General features: G+C 39.8%; 2 protein-coding genes across 3 annotated transcripts in view; one reads left to right on the forward strand and one right to left on the reverse strand.

Annotated features, from left to right (window-relative positions):
- The window catches only part of PAPLA1 (Phosphatidic Acid Phospholipase A1), a 162668-nt gene that overhangs the window by 109081 nt on the left and 27302 nt on the right, over nt 1–26285 (reverse strand). The window lies entirely within an intron of this gene.
- The window catches only part of LOC140755479 (uncharacterized), an 81978-nt gene that overhangs the window by 36911 nt on the left and 18782 nt on the right, over nt 1–26285 (forward strand). The window contains exons 5-11 of the mRNA XM_073090752.1: nt 10541–10638; nt 13504–13668; nt 14898–15020; nt 17581–17697; nt 19489–19618; nt 22346–22469; nt 22837–22985. Coding sequence (XP_072946853.1) covers nt 10541–10638; nt 13504–13668; nt 14898–15020; nt 17581–17697; nt 19489–19618; nt 22346–22469; nt 22837–22985 — 906 coding nt within the window. The remainder of the gene's footprint in view (nt 1–10540; nt 10639–13503; nt 13669–14897; nt 15021–17580; nt 17698–19488; nt 19619–22345; nt 22470–22836; nt 22986–26285) is intronic.

Consider the following 26285-nt stretch of genomic DNA (forward strand, 5'->3'; position numbering starts at 1 on the left):
AAATGACACCTCTATATTATTCCACTATCTGAGAGTGTCGCTTATAAGGATCAAATTCTGGGAAGTAATGTTATGTGACAAATCAAAGGAAAAGGAAAATTTTGAAGAAAATACGTATATTTCCATACATTGGCATACTAATCCGTAAGGATTATACATGACAAATGATTTATGTATAATTCTTTAGAAACAGACATAAGTCATACCATTGAAGAATTTGTTGGTTAATCAACTAATTATTCGATGTTATGACTATGACACACGGTTTAGTATGAGAAAGTAATAGTTTGGAAAATAAGTTACCGCCGTTTTTAGGATTTATTTTTTAATGAAAATAGATAACTGATTAAATAGTAAATTCTTATTGTTTGTTGTTTACAACTTCGTTTCAACGTTAAATATGATTTTCTATATTTCTTTTTTTAGTAATCACTCGGATTTGACTCTAAAAAGAAATTCTCGCAAATTGTCAACTTTACATCTGTATTAAACGAAACTCCGCCCATAGCAAGTAAATCTATTTTATTGGTCCTAAAAATAACCTTAGCTAAGTCGGACATAAAAATATAAATTATTGGGAAACAAAACGTCCATTTCGAATGATTAGAAACATTGAGCCAAAAAAAATGTTAATACACGAAATGTTTAAATTATTGAATGGCGGGAACTTAACTGCCAAATTAATATGAAAAAATATGTATTTTCTTAAAATTGAGGCTTTTCCTTTAGTTTGTCATTTATGATTACTTTCCAGATTTTGATCCTTATAAGCAACACTATCAGATAGTGGAATAATATAGAGGGTGCATTTTTTTTCAAAATGAACTCGTTCGATTCCCGGTTAGGGAAAAAGTTATTTTAAAAAAGTAATGATGCAGTTTTAATTTTTATCAAAATCTGCCTCGTAACTCCTTTCAGCATTTTTCGCTAATCCTTATAGTTTCCGATTTGGCCCTGAAGGCCCGTTTTAAAAATTCACCCTGTATATACAGTCTATATGCAGTAGAGTGTACGGTGTGGCGACGCGTCGCCATGCGCAATCGAATTCAATAAATAGTCATCGTTATCTGGAAAAAAATCGTAATATTTTATTTTATCATTATGACATATTTAGTTCCTATCACAATATGTTCTTTTCTGCATATTACTTTTACAAAATAATGTCGATGTTTCACATCTGCCAGGCGTCCCGTGACGGCTCACATTTTTTTTATATTAATTACTACATTGCCACAAAAAGTTATAGAACCAAAGTTGTAGAAAATGGAATCTGCGACTATATTTGTCGTTATAAATTTTCTGTGCGACGAATTGTGTGCCTAATAGAGCGTGAAAACTATTTTCGTCCCTTTTTCAAGATGGCGGCCGAGGGACAAGAGATGCGACCCCACAAATTAGAATTTAGCTTTACACCAATCCCCCCTTGACATCCAAAAAATAAAATTACGACCTTCGACAAGTGCAACACAATGTTACATTTCAATTGTAATAGTCAAATTTCGTTATTTTCGGTATTCGATTTCGTTTATAAATATGTATATTGAAATTTGGTCAAGTGCGAGTCGGGCTCGCGTACAAAGAACATGTACAACTAATTATATTGTCTATTTTTTTTAAGAAAACTGCTTTTCTATATTTCTATTTATATTTCAAGTTTTACTTACCTTAAAACTAAATGGCCGCTCGAATTCTCAATGGCGATAATTATATTAAAATCATATTTGAAGTCTTACCTGTAACAATGAAAATTAAAATTAGTTTATAACAATAATATAATAATAAGTTTTTATTATTAATAGAAATAACCAACCTGCCTGAAGGTTCTATTAATTCTGTTTCAATTTAGTCGATATTACGATATTGATACCTATTTCTGTTATAACAGCAGTGTAGCGCTGCTGTGTTCTGGTTTGAAGCGTGTGGTAAGAGATATACTTTACCGAGGCGTTCCAGCTCATTATAACAGCAGTGTTAAACGCTGCTGTGTTCTGGTTGGAAGTGTGGTAAGGAGACATACTTTTGCGAGGCATTCCAGCTTAGTCCTCAGGACAACAAAGCTTTCGCGGCAACTTCGTCCTTGGGGATAGCGGCGCATCTTTGGCCGCTTTAAATCAAAAGTTTTGAAGGTGGCAGACCCCTTGTGGCTCGATTCCGGCGGCACCACCACCACACCTATTTCTGCCTCATCACAGTAGCGTTAAACGCTGCTGTGTTTTGGTTTGAAGTGTGGTAAGGGAGACATATTTCTCCGAAGCGTTCCAGCTTAGTCCTCAGGGGTAGCGGCGCATCTGTGGCCGACCTCAGATAGGACTCTAATCTTATCTGGGGTTGATAACAGATGTCCATACTGCATTAGCCAACCGTCAAATGGATTGCATGCTCGTCTGCTGCTTCCTTATAAAAAGAACCAGGTTTCAAATAATATCAAATTTATTTTCAGTTTAGTTACCAGCTGTTAGTGAACTACATTATTATAAAACAAAAACCATAAAAAATCAGTTAATTAGCACAATAATGAATTAGGATTATATCTCAATATCGGCGAGCGCAGAGCGGTTATCTTATGACACTTAGCGATTAATTGCTTTTATTAATTAATTTATTAAGTTAAGATTAAAACTACTTCGCAACAATCCGCTACAAATATGTATGATGGTATATATTTTAAACCATGCAGTATGTACCACCCTCCCTCCCTCGAAGGATGCGTGCAGATGCAAAAATAAAAATATACACCACCATACATACCACCACGGTATGTATGGTGATAAAAAATAATAATATACACCGCGTTATGTGCGAAATTAATTATCACTTATTTAAACGGTGAAGGAAAACATTATGAGGAAACCTGCACACATGAGAAATCTTAAAACTTTTCAAAGGTAGGTATGCAAAGTCTCCCAATATGCACTTGGCCATTCTGAGATGAGACTCGTGCCCAGCAGAGGGACAGTAATGGGTTGATGATGATGATGATAAGAATAAGGTGATAAATATTATTTCAACTGACATTATAATAGTTGACGGTATTCAACGCGGGCCCTCGCTTGTGTATAGTCCGCGCCAAATTGTTAGTCCGATGAAGTTGCGAGCAGGTGTAGTCATACAATTTGCTATGGCGACGCGATTCATTTCTATATTCAGAGCGGACTAGCAGTTTTACGCGGACTATACTCGTATTATCTTACTGTCGGTCGTGCGTTACCTCTCTTAGGTAACCAAGGCTTTGTCTCTGTAGTCTCGGGACTAGAATAGGGCTATGGAATCCCCTGCCTGTCGTAAGAGGCGACTAAAAGGGGGCTTCCAGGGTTGCGGGCGGCAAGAGTGGGAGCTCGAACCGTCCAGCAAGCAACCCCGGGAAGGACGACGGTATGTGTGGTTGCATATCGTCATAAACACCAGATGGTGTGGGAGGAGCCAAAAGTGCACCCCCTGGGCAGAGCCCGATCGGGGCATCGCGCTTGGAGGGCTCCGGTTGCGTTCCTTTGGAGATCCCGGAGCCCTCTACGCAGCGCCGAGGACGGCCACCGGGGTTTTAGTGCGGTAAGAATACCACATAACCCTGCGTCGCTCCCACGGCACCGGGTACCTTTTGAAGGTTTCCCCCTCATAATAAAAACAAAAAAGGTAACGAAGGCTACTAAAACGAGTAGCATACCTTCTATGGTACGACATTAACCTTTTAAACTAAAGACATAATATACTATTAAATTAAATGAAATACATTTTAAAAATATAAATGTCACAACTTCCTACTACAGATAAGTTTTAAGGATAAAAATCTAGATAAACTGCGCAGATTTTAGGTTTTAGGTTTTTCCTCATACCTATATTATTTAAGTTTCGCACTAACGAATCATTGTAATTAAATTAATTGCAGTAGCAGCCTAGTGGTTGAAACTCGGCCTCTCAAGGGTGTTCGATTCCCAAGCAATCTGATTTTTCAAAGTTTTGTACATGTTAGTAATTAATTATCACTTGTTATAACGGTGAGGAAACCTACAAATCTGAGTCCTTTAAAGACTTGTTGTGTAAAGTCTACCAATCAACATTTGACCACAACGATGGACTATGGCCAAAACTCTTCACTTTGAGAGTGAGACGACACATGCCCTTTGGGATTCAAATATAATCCGTCTAGGATTTGAACCTCGCAACACCCGATTGAGGAACAGTTTTTAACGACTAAGTTAGCACAACTTTTTATGATTTTGAGGAGCTTTTCTCTTATAAAAATCTTAGGACTTCTTTATTATATAGAAGTAGCAGATGAGCATGCAGTCCATCTGATGCTGGCCATTTACCACCCATGGACATCTGTAATCAACCCCAGATAGGATTGGATATTCCTACCTAAGTTCGGCCACAAATGCGCCGCTACCCCTGAGAACTAAGCTAGAACGCTTCAGAAAATACTTTTCTGAAGCGTTCTAGCTTAGTTCCCTCAGTTCCCTTAGCGTAGTCTCCCTTACCACACCCATCAAACTAGAACACAGCAGCGTTTAACTCTGTTATAACAGAAATAGCTGTCGCGATGGTGCCGCCGGATCGAACCACAAAGGGTTCTACCACCTTAAAAACTTTTGATCTAAGCTAAATGTCAACTCAAACCCTAACTTTATCAATATTACTAGTATTAGCAATTGTCAATTTTTTCGGCGACTACTGTATAGTTAACCAACAAACAGTTTCTAAGTTTGCCGGCAAATGGAGCGTAACATTACATAAGCGACAGTCACCCACCAAGGTCGATGGTTTCGTTTTCGATAACCGCCACCGTTTCTTGCGACCAGAGATAGATCGAAAGGAAATCGGTATATATTAAAAAAATACAAAAGTACAAAATGTATATAAATGGTCATGAATAGGTAAGGTAAGATCTGAATTCAAATTTGGACCTACCCTATATAGAGCGCTAATTTTACAAAAGGGCATTGAGGGCCAAATCCTATGCTATAAGGATTAGCGAAAAATGCTGAAAGGAGTTACGAGGCCGATTTTGATAAAAACTAAAACGGCATCATTAGTTTTTAAGTATCTTTTTCCCTAACCGGGAATCGATCGAGTTCATTATGAAAAAAAATACCCTATATTAGTGCATTATCAAATAGTGTCGCTTCATGATAATGAAAAGTCATGATAATGAAACAAACAACAAACTAAAAGACAAGGTTAATTTTGTGAAAATACAATTTGGCCCTGAAGGCCCATTTGAAAAATTCACCCTGTATATAATCGTACGGGTACCGATTGTGCTAGAGATCAACGCACAACCACTGAACCTAGAATTCTGAAACTTTGCACATAGGTTCTTCATACATCGTAAATGATCAATAAGTAAGGATTTTTGAAAATTCCACCCCTAAGGTTTTATAGGGGTTGAAAGTTTGTTTGAAAATCTAATTTTGAAGCAACTTCTATTCTTAAACTTAGTATCTGCTTTTCTGGTTAGAAATGAAACACCTATTTCACCGTTAGGAATTCAACCCTAAAAGGGCAAAATAAGAGTTTAAGGTTTGTATTACACTATGTTATATTTTACGCGTACAAAGTCGCAAGCAAAAGTTAGTATAGACTAAAATACGACTGTTTTTTCCAACACTAGGAAGTCATCTAAAAACGTAAGAAGCCAGTAAAAAGTTCCTCGGTTTCTATTTCTAAACATTGGTAGTCGGAAATCGTTAAAAAACCGACTAAAATTGCAAATTATCGCCGAAAAACGTCAAAAAACTAAAATATTTTTAAAGATCTCTCAAGTATGCAGGTTTCCTGAATATGGGTATGTTAACCACAAACAGTTTTATACACATAATTTTAAATAAACAGAAGTACGTGTCTGGGATTTGAACCTTGGGTCCTCGGAGATACTTCAAAATTCATACCACTAACCACATAATTTCTTTTAAAAAAACCAAAAGCGTGTCAGGGATTTGAACCTTCGACCGACAAGAGTCCAAAATTCATACCACTAACCACTAAGCTATCACCGCTGTGTTGTATTGCGTTGTGATATTCCATTTAAATGCTTATAACATTAAATATACATGTATAGTCCGCGTCAAACTGCTAGTCCGCTCTGAATTTGATGCAAGTCATACAATTTACTATGGCTACGCGATTCATTTCTATGTTCAGAGCGGACTTGTAGTTTTGCGCGGATTATACGTATGTACACTATAGTATGTATATAGATCCCCAGAATATATTTTTTTTATAATATAGGAATAGCAGACGAGCATGCAGTACACCTGATGGTAAGTGGCTACTGCCCCCCATGGACAACTGTAATTAACCCCAGATAGGATAATATTCCTACCTGAGATCGACCACAAATGCTATACCCTTGAGGACTAAGGGAACGCCTCGGAAAAGTATGTCTCCCTTACCACACGCTTCAAACCAGAACACAGCAGCGCTTAACACTGCTGTTATAACAGAAACAGGTGTGGCGGTGGTTCCGCCGGAGTCGAACCGCAAACGGTTTCCACTACCTTGTGTTGTATTCCATTGGGATATTTCATTTAAATGCCAATAAAATTAGATACACATGTATGTACACAGAATATGTATATATGTAATAATATCACCAGAACAAATGAAACATCGTTTGCTAAATATCCCAACGTGACTGTACTAACATTTAACACAGAGTAAATAATAAACAGAAATGGCATTCAAGTTATTTGTATCGCTTTTAGCCCATTACCGTCACTATTTGAAGGTGGTAGAACCCTTTGTGGTTCGGCTCCGGCGGCACCACCGCCACACCTATTTCTACCTAATAACAGCAGTGTTAGACGCTGCTGTGTTCCGGTTTGAAGGGTGTGGTAAGGGAGATAGACTTTTCCGAGGCGTTCCAGCTTAGTCCTCAGGGGTAGCGGCGCATCTGTGGCCGACCTCAGGTAGGAATATCTAATCCTATCTGGGGTTGATTACAGATGTCCATGGGCGGCAGTAGCCACTTACCATCAGGTGGACTGCATGCTCGTCTGCTACTCTCATATTATAAAAAAAAAAACTATTATGGAATAGCGTTGAATTGAGAAGCATTGTGAAATATGTCATTTATGTAAAATATGGTAAGCTTTTTAATATGAGAAATATAATGTTGTAAAGTGTAATAGTTACACAACATATCGATTACATGTAAAGCAAAATTCCAGCCAGAATTTTGTATCATAATCCATTGAAATGTTACAATTATTTGGTCTCGGCAAACGTCGTTGGTCTTTGCAAAAGTCAGAGGATGCAAAAATATTTAAAAAATTTGAACGCAAGCATTTTTTCCGAACTTTTTTATAGATTACTGATGACCCGATTAGCCATTACTACTTCAACTCGTATAATCGCTATAGTCTGATTCATAATTAGGTGTCCAAAATGTAAACAAATAATTGTCACTGTCAAAATTAACAAGAAACAAAAATTTTAAAAAACTCAACAAAAAAACGAAACTTTAACAAATACACAATTTAACAAACGCGTTATGTAAACGAGAAAACATTCGAGTTCGATCACAATCACGAAAATGAATAATATCAGCTACTAAACTTAAAAATGACGGCACAAGAAATGTTTTGGATCCCGATTGTGTTACCATTATCACATTTTAATTTTTCACCATAAACTTTGTTTTTTATTATTATTACTGTATGGAACGAAATTGAGGTGATATAAATATTAGAAAATGTGAATTAATCTTAATTTATGTAGATTATTATTTTATTATTGTTGTATTACTTTAATATCGATAAAAATACGAAACTACCATTTCAAACCTATTAAATATTTTCTTGATAGGTCAACACCTTTGTTTACATTTTGGACACCTAATTATGAATCAGACTATAGTTATAAAGACAGTTTTAAAGCCCATAACTAATTTTATAAGTAACATTCAGGCTTTTCTATTCAACATAAACTCTATAGTACAAAGAGTACAGTAGTTAAAGCTGATATTTTGAAAATGTTTACTCTGTTGCCAATATTTAAATGGCATTCGTTTCGCTTGTAAACTTAACATTTATACGATTCTTTAGCTATGAAGAAAACTGTGCAAATCTTTGAAAGAAGTCAAGGTATATAATTCTCTAACTTTACTATTAAGCAGAAATAGCCTTTTTTTATTTTTTTTTCTAAACGAGGGGGAAACCTTCAAAAGGTACCCGACGACGTGGGAGCGACGCCGGGTTATGTGGGATTCTTAAAGCAGTAATAGCCTAGTGGTTAAAACTCGTCATTTCGTGCTGGAAGTCCGAGGTTCGAACCCAACATACCTATTATTCTTTAAGGGCTAAAGATGAAAAAAACATCTTGAAAGCTCGCCCGAGAGTTCTATAAATAAAACATCTTAAAGGTATGTGAAGTCTACCAATACGCCCTTGTCCAGCGCGGTGGACTATGGCCTAATCCTTCACTCTGAGAGGAGACCCGTGCCCAGCAGTGGGACAGTGATGGGTTGATGATGAGTCTTCGGAAAAGGAGACCCGTACATGCCCGATAAAATTCCTTTTTTACAATTCCTTGAAAAAAATATACGTACGAGTATTTCTTTTTTTTTTTTTTTTTTTATATTTTTATAATATAGGAGTAGCAGACGAGCATGCAGTCCACCTGATGGTAAGTGGCTACTGCCGCCCATGGGCATCTGTAATCAATCCCAGATAGGAATAGATATTCCTACCTGAGGTCGGACACAGATGCGCTGCTACCCTTGAGGACTAAGCTGGAACGCCTCGAAAAAGTATATCTCCCTTACCACACCCTTCAAAACGGAACACAGCAGCGCCTAACACTGCTATTATTAGGCAGAAATAGGTGTGGCGGTGGTGCCGCCGGAGTCGAACCACAAAGGGTTCTACCACCTTCAAATTTCGTATTTATTTAATATATAAGCAATGATCCTTACTAATATTATAAATCCGAAAGTAACTCTGTCTGTCTGGTTGTCTCTTCTTCACGCCTAAAACACTGAACCGATTTTAATGAAATTTTGTACCAAGATAGTCTGAGACCCGAGAAAGGACATAGGATATAGTTTTTATCCCGGAAATCCCACGGAAACTAGGGATGGCGATCTAAGATAGATTAATCTGAGAATCGATCTTTGGGACCCAAAACATGGATTATTTTAATCGATATTAGTAAGGATTTAATCGTAAACTATGCATATGATCAAGTGATGATCTTTAGCAAAGTTGAAGGTACGAATTTACAGTTTTATGTATGTTATATTATTTTCTTTTAAACGCGAGCGAAGCCGCGGGTAAAAACTAGTATTATTATAAATACGAAATTACCTTGTTTATTAACAACAACTTTATATAATTTTCCATTAATCTCACAAAATCGTGATCGGATGCCACTCGAATCGTATTCTCTATAAAATATATTATTCATTTACCATAAATGCATCACCATTATGTAGACATGATATTTTATGCATTATTATATTAAATAACAATCATATATCATTATTATTAATGCTATATGTACGTGGAAACAAAATCAACAGGTCTATCTGTTTTATAAATCTTATATATAAAATTCTCGTGTCACAATGTTAGTTACCGTACTCCTCCGGAACGCCTTTACCGATTTTCACCAAATTTCATATTCATGTTCAGTAGGTCTGAGAATCGGCTACTATATATATTTTATACCCCTTAGTTGTTTACCCTTAACATTTTATGTATATGACAACACAGCGTTTGCCGGGTCAAGAAAAAATTAATATAGAAGAAAAGAATAAAACAAAAGTAAGAGGAGAATAATTGGCCAAGTGCAAGTCGAAATCGCAAACGGGGGGAAAAGTACTATCAAATTTTTGTTTTATTTTTATTTTTTGTATTTATTATTATAACAGGTATTGAAGATGATTTATAAAAATTTGAACTCTATAACTACCTATTACGGTTCAATAAATGAAGCGAAAAACATCGTAAATAAATATAGTTCAAAAAACTAAAAAACACGCTTTTATGATAAAATTAACTAAAAAGTAGAAAATCTAAATGAATCTAGGAATCAATTAAGGAACAGTAAATAGTATAATTGTGAAATAAACCTACAAAGTTTGAACGAAATCTGGCCGTTTAAAGTGGGTCAAAATCGCGCCCAAAGAAGTCGGTTACAAACATACAAACAAACATACAAACATACAGGTGAAGCTAATAAAAAGCGTGTAAATAAATAAGGGTTCCTGTACGGCGAGCCCCATTTATTTTCAACATTTTTTATTTCTAGTATTTGCCACTATTATACATATTCTGTAAAAATTTGAAGTGTCTATCTATTACGGTTCAGAAGATAGAGCCCTGTGACAGAGGGGCAGACAGCGGAATCTTAGTAATAGGATTCCGTTTTTACCCTTCTGGTACGGAACCCCAAAAAGACAGTTTCCACACACAAAGTCGAACGCACAAACCCCCAGACCCAGATATCCAAATTCATTATTCGGATACTTGTCAGGCCGGAGATCGAACCCGGGCAATGGACTTACAAGAACGGTTGGATTGATGGATGTTATTTATTCCAGGTGTGAACTGGAGGTCCCGTCACAACCTGCAACCATCCAGCAGTGGGAACGACAGGGCGGTTGCCCAGGCACTCTCCAAGCTACTGCTGAAGTATCAGGTAAGACCCAGGGTCATTTAATAGGTGAGCTCGAACCGCCCGGCGACCCCGGAAAGGACGACGGCATGTGTGACCGCGTGCCCACATAATCCGGTCTCGCTCGCATAGGGTACTTTTTGAAGGTTCGTCCCCTTCTCGTAAAAAGGGGGTCATTTAATACGTGACTGACCCATCATACTACCGGCCGCACCTGGTGGTACAGCGGGTCTGTTATGTATTAAAATCGAACCAACCAGGTTAAATGTCGTGTCACCTTCTGCGGTTCGACTCCGGCGGCACCACCGCCACACCTGTTTCTGTTATAACAGCAGTGTCAAACGCTGCTGGGATTTGGTTCGAAAGGGATATAGTGATAAGGGAGACATATTTTTCCTAGTCATTCCAGCTTAGTCATCAGGGATAGCAGCGCATATTTAGCCGACCTCAGGTAGAAATCAAATCTTATCTGGGATTGATTCCAAATACCTACGGGCTACATACTCGTCTGCTACTCCAATATTATGCAAAATGTCGCTATATATCTGCTGAGGACTACCACACCAGTTCAAACCAGAACGCAGCAGCGCTCAACACTGATGTTATAAAGAGAAGTATGATGTATGATTTTAGACTAAAATTATCGCGGAATTGAGACATTTTATTATGTAACGGGTACTCACGATATGCGTTTTTTATTGCCACCTCCAGTTCCACCTCAGTTTCGCCGTGACCACGATCCATGCAACTGCGTCGAAATATCGGCAATAAAAAACGTATATCGTGAGTACCCGTTACATAATAAGAAGTAAGATGGTTGCATAGGAAGGGTTCTACCACCTTCATAGCTCATATTATAACCACCAGAATACTTTTGTTGTTCGCAAAATATCAATACATTAAAAATTCTGTCACGTTGTTTATCCATCGCAATTGTTTCTGTCTAAGGTCACTGTCAGATTGAATGCTATAAGCTATTAATTACTAGAATTTGCCCTTGCGATATTGTCAATCAGTGTACCAAAGACATTTAATGTTTCAAAGTTATGTGCGCATTAGAAGTTATTATCACTTGCTTTAACGGTGAAGGAGAACATCGTGAGGAAACCTGCATACCTGAGAGATAGAAAAAATCTCGAAGGTATGTGAAGTCTACCAATACGCACTTGTCCAGCGCGGTGGACTATGGCCTAATCCTTCTCATTCTGAGAGGAGACCCGTGCCCAGCAGGGGGACAGGGATGGGTTGACGACATGTAAAAGTGTTTAAACGGTATGGTTCGACCAGGGAGGTACCAGGGAGCCTACCGGTGGAAGGGAGTGGATGCTTGACTTACATATGGAGCAATCCACCAAATTGACCTCGTGCGAATTGGTACACTTCATACTTTTTGAGAATTTTCTTTCTTTTTAACTCTCAAGTTAACTCACGACTTTTGATTCACCGATGAAAAATATCACATTTTTTATTTCAACTAAGACAAAATGATACATACTTTAATCAAAAGCTTTTTTAAAATAAAAACAGCATTGAGCTTACCATAGACATATAGAGCTTGCTATGATGCTATGCTATATCTCCGAACAACTAGTTATAATACAACAACCGAATATCATTAGTCATGTTGCTTACCATAACAATATGAATATAATTATTCATTACATTGACAGCTTGTCACGCTTCGATCTACACTTTATCTGTATCGACGACGTCATTGTCATTTAAAATCAGCTCGATATGTTTGATATCTTCATCTTCTATGGTAATGTTATGTTAATCTGTGATTAAATACGCTATAGACCTTACGAGGTCTGAATGTACAAAGAGTTGCGGACCCAGAGTAGCTCCTTGACGAAACCGACACAGTAATAAAAAAAATATAATATAGGAGTAGCAAACGAGCATATAAGCCAACTGATGGTAAGTTCTGCCGCTTCTACCGCAATTGACATCTGTAATCAACCCCACCCCACATCAACCCCACCCCATCAAGATTACATTCCTACTTACGGCCACAGAAGCGCCGCTACCCCTGAGGACAAAGCTGAAACTCCCATATTATAAAAAAAACAAACACATCTATTACACCGGTGTATCTAAAACGATACGACCACGATTCACAAACGGATTGCGAAAAAAATTTGTATCAAGTTCAACATGTGAACTTTGGTAATGCATTCGACATTGACATGTGTTGTAAGCTCGATAGGTCAGCTCGAGTCAATAGTGCACGTTTGGTTTATAACACCTGTGTAGCTCAAACTTGTGTAGAAAATTTGTTTTGGCAATTTGTAAACATTTTTTAAATATACACACATATATTACATATACATATTTTAGAAAATAATTATCACTTGCTTAAACGGTGAAGGAAAACATCGTGAGGAAACCTTGCATACCTGAGAGATTTATAAAAAATCTTAAAGGTATGTGAAGTCTACCAATACGCACTTGGCCAGCGCGGTGGACTATGGCCTAATCCTTCTCATTCTGAGAGGAGACCCGTGCCCAGCAGTGGGACAGTAATGGGTTGATGATGATGATGATGATGAAACATTTTTATAATATATCACTGACGGTACCACCGCTACACTAATTTCTGTTATAACATCAGTGTTAAACGCGGCTGTGTTCTGGTTTGAAGGGTGTGGTAAGGGAGACAAACTTTTCCGAGGCGTTTCAACTTAGTCCTCAGGAGTGGCGGCACGTCTGTGGCCGACCTCAGGTAGGGTTATCTAATCCTATCTGGGGTTGATTACAGATGTCTATACGGCTGTATTTTACCATCGGACTTCATGCTCGCTTCCAAAGTCTTTATTATAAAAATAAATCCCTGAAAATCTGGGGATAACCATTAAGGGCTATCATCTTAACTTCATGCCTTCCCAGGGTGTCTACTCCGACGCGAGCAACGACGGGACAATGAGGGCTCTGACGTCAGCAGCCAAGCTGGTGCCCTACGACAGCGCTCTCTTCGTGGTGACTGATAAGGGCGCTGGGGACCCTCAGCGCATGCCGTTAGCCCTACGAGCGCTGGTTGAGAAGAGGCTTAAGGTAAGACACAGAAATGGAGGGACAAATTGTAGGGTACCGTACCCAAAGGGTGAAAACGGGACCTCATTTTTAAGCCTCCGCTGTCTGTCCGTCTGTCACGGGGTTCTATCTCTCGAATCGTAATAGATAGACAGTGAAATTGTTACAGAGTATGGAAACGTTGTCCACAAGTTTTTAAAATCATTGCAAGATGATTATTGTGGTTGATCAACATGATGCTACAGATAATATAATTAAGTTAATAATTTTAAGTACAAAAAGTGGGTATTTTTTTATAATTACGATATCGGATTATCCTAATCGAAGACGCGAAAAAACTAAAGGAATTGAGAAAAAGGGGCATCACCTCACTCGCGGTAGAATCCCTTTACTTAGCAGAAATCAAAAACGTAAAAAAGGAAATTTGTGACACGTTTTGAAAATATGACAAAAGTATCTTGTGCAACAGTTGCAATACCACTCCAACGCGCATAGCCCCGGGTTCAATACCCAATCAGGCTCACTACGCTCGTTAGTAATAACCACATGGTAACCAAATTACCAGCTTACCGGAGTTCGAATTTTATAAATTAGGCAATAATTGTCAAATTTGTCAATTTAGTAGACAAAAATTGTCTAAAATAGATAACTTATAACTAAGGACCGTAATGAACTGTCCCTGTAGTTCCGGGACCAGAAAAGGGCTACGGTATCCTCTGCCTGTCGTAAGAGGCGACTAAAAGGGGACTTCCGGGGTTGCGGACGGCAAGAGTGGGAGCTCGAACTGCCCGGCCAGCAACCCGGGATGGACGGCGGTATGTGTGGTCGCATACCGTCGTGAACACCAGATGGTGTGGTGAGTTTCAAGCTCACCTGGGCGGAGCCCGACGGGGCAGCGCCCCAAGTAGACTCCGGTTGCGTTCCGTTGGAGATCTCGGAGACGCAGCGTCGAGGACGGCCACCGGGGGGGTTTTAGTGCGGTAAGAATCCCACATAACCCTGTGCCGCTCCCACGGCATAAGGTACCTTTTGAAGGTTTCCCCCTCGTTAACAAAAAAAAAAAAGGACCGTAATGAACACTACCCTTCTGTATCAGAACTGATTGGAAATATGTATATGGGAAATACGTAAACAAAAACAAATACAATCATTTTCGTAAAAATGTAAAAGCTCATACTAAGGGTACAGATTACCGTTTAGTTTCAAGTAACATGTATATTCTTCTTCTCATAAACCCTTTCTTCCAAAAGGTCTACACAATCTGGACGGACCCAAGCTACCCTTCAGCTGAATCCGAACAAGCCCTGCAGGACCTGAGGAACGTCTCCGCCCACACTGAGGGCGAGGTGTTGCCTTATTCCCTTCAAGTGATGGTAAGCATCTTCGTAATCTAATAGAAGTAGCAAACTTAAATGAACCCCCGATAAGATTAGATTCCTACTTGAGGTTGGCCACCGATGGGTGCTACTACACGACTAAGCTGGAACGCATCGAATGTCTTCCTTCCTCACTCTTCAATCCAGAAACACACCCTTAGGATTCATCTACACTAATATTATAAAGAGGAAGACTTCGTTTGTTTGTTTGGTTGTAATGAATAGGCTCAAAAACTACTGGACCGATTTTAAAAATCCTTTCACCATTCGAATGCTACATTATCCACGAGTAACATAGGCTATATTTTATATGAAATATATTTGATAAATAGATTTTGAGGCGGTACAAAGTTTGCCGGGTCAGCTAGTATATATATATATATATATATATATATATATATATATATATATATATATATATATATATATATATATATATATATATATAAAACAAAGATCACTTGCTATAACGTGAAAACATCGTGAGGAAACCTTCACGCCTCTGAGTTCTAAAAAATGACATTAAATACGATGATGCGTATGAGGTCTACCAATTCGGCTAATTCGGTCTACCAATTATTTGGCCAGTGTGATGGACTATGGCCTATAGTTCATATACCCCATTTGAGAGCAGCCCCGTGTCCAATTGTATAGTAATGGGTTTTTTTTTTTTTTATAATATAAGAGTAGCGGACGAGCATGCAGTCCACCTGATGGTAAGTGGCTACTGCCGCCCATGGACATCTGTAATCAACCCCAGATAGGATTAGATATTCCTACCTGAGGTCGGCCACAGATGCGCCGCTACCCCTGAGGACTAAGCTGGAACGCCTCGGAAAAGTCTGTCTCCCTTACCACACCCTTCAAACCGGAACACAGCAGCGCTTAACACTGCTGTTATTAGGCAGAAATAGGTGTGGCGGTGGTGCCGCCGGAGTCAAACCAAAAAGGGTTCTACCACCTTCAAAGGTTGAAGAACCACCGATAATACGACACATGACATGTATTGTATAGCCTGTATTGTATATAAACAAAATATCTCTCAGCGTATAAAATTTTATCATTCAAAAGCATATTTTTCATACAATACCATAACATAACATTAATATATCGAATCGCATTCGACTCGGTTATCTGTCATTGTATATATAACACGTGTATTGAATAATGTTTCACTTGAAAATGTGAATGAGCCGTAAATAATAAGTAATGTTGAGTTTTTGAGCGTTTCAATATTACTTGAATCCTTATGATGGACAAACACAAATATAGTGACGTCGTCAAACTGTACCACTGCTGCACGGGTCTCCTCTCAGAATGAGAAGGATTAGGCCATAGTCCACCGCGCTGGCCAAGTGCGTATTGGTAGACTTAACACCTTTGAGATATTTTTTATATAAATCTCTCAGGTACGCATGTTTCCTCACGATGTTTTCCTTCACCGTTAAGCAAGTGATAATTAATTTCTAATACGCACATAACTTTGAAAAATCAGAGGTGCGTGCCTGGGATTCGAACCTCGTCGATAGATGCGTTCCAACCATTGAGGACTCAGTTGAAACACCTCGTAAAAGTAAATACCTTACCCTTTAAACATAAATAAGTACACCCTTCAAACCAGAACACAGATACGCTACACTACTGCTTTAGGGAGAAACTAGTGGTGCCCGCGGCTTCGCCCGCATTTTAAAGAAATAATATGACATACATAAAACGGAAAATTTGTACCTGCATTCAAATGACAGTGGTGCCATCTGTCGAAAATTGGTCTTACCAACTCTCAAACCCTCGTGGACTCTTGGACAACAACTTTGCTAAAGATCATCACTTAATCAAATGCATAGTTTCCGATTCTATAACTACTTACGAATTAAAAATTAATTAAGAAAACCTTTTCCCACAGACTAAATTGTGAATCTAAACCATTCTCAAGTCCCGTTGAACTCACACAACAAATTTCATCAAAATCAGTACAGTCGTTTAGGAGGAGTTCAGTGACATACACACGCACATAAGAAATATATATATAAAGATAGGCATATCCGTGGTTGTCCCTGGAGTAACGGGACCAGAATAGGGCAACGGTATGCCCTGTCTGTCGTAAGAGGTGACTAGAAGGGGCTTCCGGGGTTGCGGGCGGCAAGAGTGGGAGCTCAAACCGTCCAGCAAGCGACCCCGGAAAGGATAGCGGTTTGTGTGGTCGCATATCGCTGTAATCACCAGAGTATGTGAAAGGAGCGTAAATTGCTCCCCCAGAGTAGAGCCCAATAGAAGGGCATCGCGTTAGGAGGACTACGGTTGTCTTCCGTTGGAGATCCCTTAGTTCTCCACCAAACGCTGAGGACGGCCACCGGGGGGGTTTTAGTGCGATAAAAATCCCACATAACCCGGCGTCACTCCCATGACCTCGGGTACCTTTTGAAGGTTTCCCCCTCGTCAACAAAGGCATATCCGTGGTTCCGTGGGATGCAAACCAGAAAAATTATAAATTAACATCGAATTTTGTTATCAGAAACGTCTAATTTGAAGTCCAAAATTTAATGACACCAACTTCCAGGACGTGGACACTACCAACAACTTCGCGACCGAAGCCGACCTGCAGCAGTGGAGTCCAACTACACCACACAGGCAAGCTCGCGTGAAGAACTACCAGACAGCAATGGACATGTTTGATGTAAGTACAATGATATAATTTGTAGTTGTAGTGTATCATATTAATAATATCATATAAATGCCAGTCTGCCACACTATATAACACAATTGACAGCAAGTTAAACATTTACCCGTTAACTATGGGGCCGTTCAAGTATTACGTAACGCAATTTTTGAAGACTTTTAACCCCCCCCCCTCCCCCACCCTTGTAGCGCACCGTAACGTTTTTCTATACCCCCCCCCCCTACCCCTCTAAACGTTACGTAACACTCAAGTGTCAATTTTTACCCTAAACTCGCTAAAAAGTTATGTTATAGTTTTTATCTTTGGGCGTGTTCAGCCGAACTAGGTCCTGAGTATTCTAAGTTAGTTTAAGTATAGTCAAAGCATATATACTACTATACTGTACTATACTTAGTCTAACTCAGAATACTCAGGACTTAGTTCGGCTGAACCCACTCATTCAAGGGATTCCCCGTAAAACGTAAATGAAAAGGGTTGCCAATTTAGGAGTTTTAATTCTCTATTTTTTTATTAAAAAATGTTACGTAACGTGTATTAAGAAAGACCCCCTCTCGCCCCTGTAACGCATCGTAACGTTTTACAAGACCCCCCCTCCCCCCCCAAATTGCGTTACGTAATACTTGAACGCCCCCTATGTCAAAGCTGAAAGAAGTCACTATACAATACTTGTTGCAACTAAACTATAATGAAACAGAACAACTGTTATAAGATATTATTTGCTTTCATTATATCAGTGCTAGTGAAATTCGGATCACACACACTCTTTCACTCACAAACACTAAGACATACCATCTCACACACACACACACACACACACACACACACACACACACACACACACACACACACACATTCACACACATACACACGCGCTAATATGAGTTGGACACGCTTTTAATTTAAGTAGTCATAATTCTTAAAACTATTTTTATATATTTTGTATTTGTATATTTGATTAATTTTTGTCCTGGTGATGAGCGGGGCACCCAGTAATACGGGCTACCAACCCAGTACAGGCGCCTTGTTTTGTATATAATTGTACTTTTATCAATAAAACATATTTTTTTATTTTTATTTTTTATATTGTGGGTAGTTTGTCTCGAGCGCATACGACACGGAAAGAGAGCGGACTGTGTGGGGGCAGTCATGTTCGACCGTCGGTGAGAACGGACGTGTATGTGCGTCAGCGAGCCAAATGGGGTTTAAGTGATACTAAACCCGATGTTGAGTCGGGAACACTACGGTAGTTTTTAGGGATCCGTACGCAAAGGGAAAAACGGAACCCTATTACTAAACGCGCGCTGTCTGTCCGTCTGTCACAGGACTCTATCTCCTGAACCGTAATAGATAGACGCTTGATTTTTTTTACAGAGGATGCATAACGGTGGCCGCTATAACAACAATACTAAAAATAAACAATTTCAAAATAAATGGGCGTCGTCATACAAAACAGAGCTATTTTTCGACGTTTTTCGCTTCATCTATAATCTTATACTCGTATATCGTAATATGTACACAGTTCAAATTTTCACAATACATAAACTTCAATGACTGCATAAAAAATGCAGTTAAGCTGATTGTAAGTGGCTACTGCCGCCCGTGGTCATTCTAACCCCTTTTTCTGAATTTCAAGACGCCACATTAATAATTTTACTAAATATCGTTCACTACACACTAATTCTTATCACTTTACAATAACCCTACTCCATCTACTCCAGCAATTTTCATTAGGTTAATATGTTTTTAATTTTCATTAATGTCACCTGAAATTCTTCTAAACTCTTCCAGACCCTACTAGTGAGACGAGGCGGTGGTGAGGCCATCTCCGTGGGTATACCGATAGAGAACGGAATATATGCGCTCCGAGTTTACATAGAGGGCGCTGTCGACCACGCCGTGTTGTACCCCCCTGATGATGGTAAGGATTTAACAACACCCCACTCTCCCCATACCAAAACATCGTCACACTAAACCCGGGTCTCCTCGACCGAGAGGGGTTCAGGGCCTAAAAGGCCTGAGGTCGGCCACAGATGCGGCGCTACCCCTGGGGACTAAGCTGGAACGCCTCGGAAAAGTATGTCTCCCTTACCACACCCTTCAAACCAGAACACAGTAGCGCTTAACACTACTGTTAATAGGCAGAAATAAGTGGCAGAGGTGCCCCCGGAGTCGAACCACAAAGGGTTCTATCATCTTCAAATCTCAGCGATTCTAGTTTGTGAAAGCCCTGTACACACAAAGAAAAGTACAATAGCACCCAGACCCTAAATCTCCAAGTACATTAGATACACCTACTTGAAAGAAATCGGCCTTTATAAGATGTATGTAATTATATGATTTATCATTCATAATAATCATGAGAAAATTATAGCCCGCGTTGACCATGACGTCATTATATCAATGATGATAAATAATATTGTGGACCTATTCTACTACGTAGTAAACGAGCATGCAGTCCACCTGACGGTAAGTAGTTACTGCCACTTGTGGAAATTTTTAATCAACCCCAGATAGGACTGAACTCTTAAATTACGTTGGACGGGGATGCGTTTCTATCTCTAAGGACTAAGTTGGAACGCCTCGGATAAGTACAACTTCCTTATGACACCTTTCAAAGCGGAACAGCAGCTCTTAACACTCCTGTTTCTCGACATAAATAGGTGTAGAAATAGGTGTCCTCGAAGTCGAGCCACAAAGGATTCTACCACTTTCAAAAATTTTAGCGAAGTAACTAATCGCGGTCCTGTGACGCCCTAATCAACCCGATGTAGTATATACGAGTAAGTAGGTCCCCACAGTGAAACAAACAAAAAAATCTATATCCGTCAAGCAGTTCAAACCAGTACTATAGAAATTAAGTAATGCGCCCATATTGGTATGTATTTATACCAATCGTGCAAAAGCTAGCAAAGTTTCGAAGGAGATGTGACCCTTCGTTGTTCGACTCCAGCAGCACAGTCGCCACACCCATTTTTTTTTTTTTTTTTTATAATATAAGAGTAGCAGACGAGCATGCAGTCCACCTGATGGTAAGTGGCTACTGCCGCCCATGGACATCTGTAATCAGTCCCAGATAGGATTAGATATTCCTACCTGAGGTCGGCCACAGATGCGCCGCTACCCCTGAGGACTAAGCTGGAACGCCTCGGAAAAGTAATCGGGAAAGTAAAGTTTCTGCCTAATAACAGTAGTGCTCACGCTGCTATGTTCCCTTTTGCAATGTTTATTGTAAGGTATAAATTCTCATTTTGAAGGTGGTAGAACCCTTTGTGGTTCGACTCCGGCGGCACCACCGCCACACCTATTTCTATCTAATAACAGCAGTGTTAGGCGCTGCTGTGTTCCGGTTTTAAGGGTGTGGTAAGGGAGACAGACTTTTCCGAGGCGTTCCAGCTTAGTCCTCAGGGGTAGCGGCGCATCTGTGGCCGACCTCAGGTAGGAATATCTAATCCTATCTGGGGTTGATTACAGATGTCCATGGGCGGCAGTAGCCACTTACCATCAGGTGGACTGCATGCTCGTCTGCTACTCTAATATTATAAAAAAAGAAAAAAAAGGCGTTTTAACTTAGTCCACAGAGTTACTACACGCACCTGTGGCCAACCTCGTGTGACATATTTTTTTCTGGAGTCGATTATAGATGTCCATGAGCAGCACTAGTATCAGGTGAACTGCATTCACGTCTACAACACGGTATTAGTAGAATAGATCCACGTAATGAGCCACGGCCAAATTGCTACAAATTACACTATGTATTTTTATGATTAGTCCTAAATACGATGGTTCAATGGTAAATTCATCGGGTGGATTTTTTACCCAACATCTGTAGTAATAATTCTCAATTTGGCTTTTTGTGTATGTACAACGAAAACAGGTGTGCTTCGAATGAGATGATTTCTGAGATGTCAGTGACATGACATAATGACATCATTATTAAGATACAATCAAGTGTCATGTCATTGCAAAAGTAAATTAAATCAAAAATGTATACGATATATATTAACGGGAATATTTGAAAATGTTAATTAGAAAGGAAGAAGACAAAAAAAGAAGAAAGAAAGAAAAGAAAGTGTAAATACATAGTTCATCAGTTTTTATGGGTCTGTTTTTTTATGATATAGGAGTAGCAGACGAGCATGCAATCTATCTGATGGTAAGTGGCTATTGCGCATTGACGTCTGTAATCAACCCCAGATAGGATGAGATTCCTATCTGACATCGACCACAGACGCGCCGCTACCCCTAAGGATTAAGCTTGAACACCTCGGAAAAGTATATCTCCCTTTCTACACTCTTCAAACCAGAACACAGCAGCCAGACGAACCACATAGGGTTCTACCACTTTTAAACGTTTTAATGTATTTAAAAATAAGGAAACCTTTTTTTGGTTAACGAGGGGGAAACTTTCAAAAGATACCCGGACGGTATGCGACCACACATACCACCGTCCCTCCCGGGGTCGCTTACTAGACGGTTCGAGCACCCTGTCATGCCGCCCGCAACCCCAGAAGCCCCCTTTTAGTCACCTCTTACGACGGGAAGGGGATACCGTAGCCCTATTCTAGTCCCGGAACTACAGGGACAAGAAATAACGAAACCTATATTAGCGCAATAAGTGTTTTGATGGCAAACGTTTTCTCCCCAGGACCCCAGATAGACCTATACAACCAGACATCAGTGGCCGCGTTCTCCCCGGCATCCCGGACCAACGGGTTATCCCCCAGGGACGTATACCTCGTGTTCCCTGGCGCCAAGGTGGATATTGACATGTAAGTTAATTTTTAATATCCGGCTCGAAGGACCATTTTTGTAATTTGGCTCGAAGGACCAAAATCACCCGAGAGTAAAGAATCATATTAAAATAAACACTACAAATAACTGTTCGCGTCTGCTTACCATAGTCAAAATGTAGTATTATAAAACCTTCAAAAAGTATTGGTACTGGTTACTGATTATTTGTAATTACAAACAATTCAACTGTCAAACAATCGGATTAATAATCAGTCTATCTAATATAATCAAACTCTCAAAGTAGTCTACCCAGACACTGTAAAAGAGGGTCCTTCATTTAACAAGTTCTCTTTCTAACAAAAAGTATTGAAAAAACGAGGGTACATCTAAAACATATTGTCACAGGCTCTCAGTCGTGCCGGCGACGCCGTTGCCGATGGACGTGTCGTCGATGGTCGGCGTGTGGCACCTGAGCATGCGGTGCGACACGTGCGACTATCGCTTGCAAGTCAGCGCTTTATCCCGGCTTCACTTCCACACCGAGGTTGGATCAGGTGAGCTTTAGACTAAATAACGAACTTTAGAAGGCGGTAGAACTCTTTGTGACTCCGGCGGCACCATCGCTACACCTATTTCTGTTATAATAGCAGTTTTAAGCGCTGTCGTGTTCTGATTTGAAGAGTGGTAAGAAAGACTTACTTTTCCGAGGCTTTCCAGCTTAGTACTGAGGTTGTAACACATCTGTGACCAACTTAGTGAAGGAATCTTATCTTATTTAAGGGTGATTACAGAGGTCCACGTGCATAGCCACATACCACTTAGCAAACGAACATGCAGTTCCACTGATGGCAAGTGGTTACTACCGTCCATGGACACCTGTAGTCAAACCCAGAAAAGATAGAACTCCTCCTTGAAGTCGGTCATAGAAGCATTGTCACCCCTGATGACTAAGCTGGAACGCCTCGGAAAAGTATATCTTCCGTACCACGCCCTTCAAACTAAAACACAGCAGCGTTTACTACTGTTATTACAGTCGGCGTAAAACTTCTAGTCCGCTCTGTATATAGAAATGAATCGCGTCGCCATAGCAAATTGTATGACTACACCTGCTCGCAACCACTTCAGAGCGGACTAGCAGTTTGGCGCGGACTATGCCTGTTACCTATTTGTGGTTCTTGAACATTAACCGAAAAGGCTTCTGATGTCTTATCAATCTCTAAATATATAACTCAAAGGTGACTGACTGACATAGTGATCTATCAACGCACAGCCAAACCACTGGACGGATCGGGCTGAAATTTGGCATGCAGGTAGACGTTGTGACGTAGGCATCCGCTAAGAAAGGATTTTAATCAATTCTACCCCCAAGGGGATAAAATAGAAATAGGGGATGAAAATATTACTTCGTAACGCGAGCCAAGCCGCGAGCAAAAGCTCATCATCTAATAAAAGTAGAGCTTTTATAATACGGAACCTAAAACCGATCCGCCCAACACAATCACTCACACGGAGATATTAAACGAGTTACGTCACATCATACAAGCAAGGCAGATCGCATAATTTAACGGTACCAACGCAAAGACTATGATGAAAGAGCTATTAATGGCAGAAACATATTTTTTTATGATCAATGAAAGCTAACGACCATTTTTAGGGTTCCGTACCCAAAAAGTACAAACGGAACCCTATTACTAAGCCTCCGCTGTCTGTCCGTCTGTCTCAGGGCTCATTTTCTTGACTGTAATAGATAGACATTTGAACTATTTACAGAATATGTTTAGCAGTGGCCGCTATAACAACAAATACGAAAAATCATAAAATTTACTTGAAAATAAATGGAGGTCGCCATACAAAAAGCCGCTATCTTTTGGCATTTTTCGCCTTATGTCATGAACCGTAACATGGCTGCTGTAATAAAAAATACTAAAAATAAAATTTGAAAATACGGAACCCGTGTTCGCGTTCGACTCGCACTTAGCTATTTATTTAGCAACAAATAAAAATGCACTCCTCTAATGGCAAGTGGTCATTGCCATTCTTGGGACAAATCCAATATGGCGTTCTATTCCTTATAGACACCAAAAAGGCCAGGTCTATGACGAATCTTAACTGATACATGGAAAGCCTCTAATAGTTATACCTTACACACCCTTCCAAACAGAACATGACAGCTTTACACCGCTGTCATAGAGCAGATATATGTGACATTGGTGCCGCTTCGTGGATCGATTACGACAAAAAATATTTCAGCTTTCTATGTGTGGTACGGGAGACACACTTATCCGAGGCATTCCAGCTTAGTCCTCAGGGGTAGCGGCGCATCTGTGGCCGACCTCAGGTAGGCATACCTAATCCTATCTGGGGTTGATCACAGTCTATACGGCAGTAGCTACTTACCATCAGGTGGACTGCATGCTCGTCTGCTACTCCTATATTATAAAAAAAAGTTGCAATATAGGTGATGTAATATGTGTGTTGAAATATATTTGTATTGAAATATGTGTGTGTGTATTTTGATGTATTCCGACTTGACGATTAATACAAAGTATGTGATGTTCAAACTTTCCTCAGATGTAGCATGATAAGTAATTGATCAAGGGCGAGTCGAACTCGCGCACGAAGGGTTCCGTACCACGTATTTATTTTCATTTCTAGGAATAAGCACCACTTTTATAATCGTTGAATTAAAACATCAGCTTACCTACAAGTCTGTCAATTTTTTTTATTGTTCTCAAATGTTTGTAGATACTTTTATTATGTCACTTTGGGAACCACACCTTCAAACCCCTCAGCCCTCTATATCGCCCCCTATATGGCTGCTATGATAACTTTTTTAACACTTTAAAGCTTTCTACACTCACAGCCCCACACTAGGATTCCCTGTATCGTTGATACTATGGACACACACAGACACAAATAAACAAACACCCAGACCCAGAAACAGAACCATAAAATCATCATTTAGTAATCTGGCCGGAAATCGAACCCGGGACCCTGTGCGCGTCAGACCGCCATGGTGACCGCTCCGCCACGCCGGTCGTCAAAAACACTTTGGGAACCATAATCTCATGTTTTTTGCGTATCACACGTGTGCCCGGCCCCCTCGTTAGCATTGCGAGCGTATGACTGATTGGCATGCGAGCGATGCAGGGTGTTGAACCTAGTCAGTTTTTTGTGACTTTACCGTTGGTTGTATGAACTGGTGCCTTGGGATGCTGGTGAAATTTTAAGACGTTGCGACTGTCATTAGCATTTGCTTTTTATTATATAGAAAATAGCAAATGAGCTTGCAGTTCACCTGATGGTAAGCTGCTGCTGCTACTTATAATATTGATTGTATCACACAAAGTCAAGGTACAATAGGGCAAACTTAATGCCTGATGGTATTCTGTTATAACAGCAGTGTAGCGCTGCTGTGTTCTGGTTTGAAGTGTGGTAAGGGAGACATACATATCTGGGGCGTTCCAGCTTAGTCAGGGGTAGCACAGCATCTGTAGGCTACCTCAGGAAATTATCCTATTTTATCTGGGCTTTGGGGGTTGGAGTGGATCACTCAAACAGCCAATGGGCTGTCACTCCTCAGCCTTAAACCACTTGTATAAAAAATAAGTGTGACAGTGGTGCCTCAGTTACACTGCGACGAGTATTTGACTCGTTTGGCACAATGGTTGTCATAACGATCTGACGCGCAACGGGTTCCGGGTTCGATCCCCGGCCAGACAGATATATGATGAATTTAGATATCTGTTCTGGGTCTGGGTGTTTGCGTATTTGTTTGTGTGTGTTCATGGCACCTTAACACAGGCAATCCTTGTGTAGGGCTGTATGTGTAGAAACCGTATTCCATTACTCAA

Source organism: Epargyreus clarus, unplaced genomic scaffold, assembly GCF_041222505.1.
Source record: "Epargyreus clarus isolate Ecla_fem2 unplaced genomic scaffold, WU_Ecla_fem_2.2 ptg000033l, whole genome shotgun sequence".
NCBI lineage: Eukaryota > Metazoa > Arthropoda > Insecta > Lepidoptera > Hesperiidae > Epargyreus > Epargyreus clarus.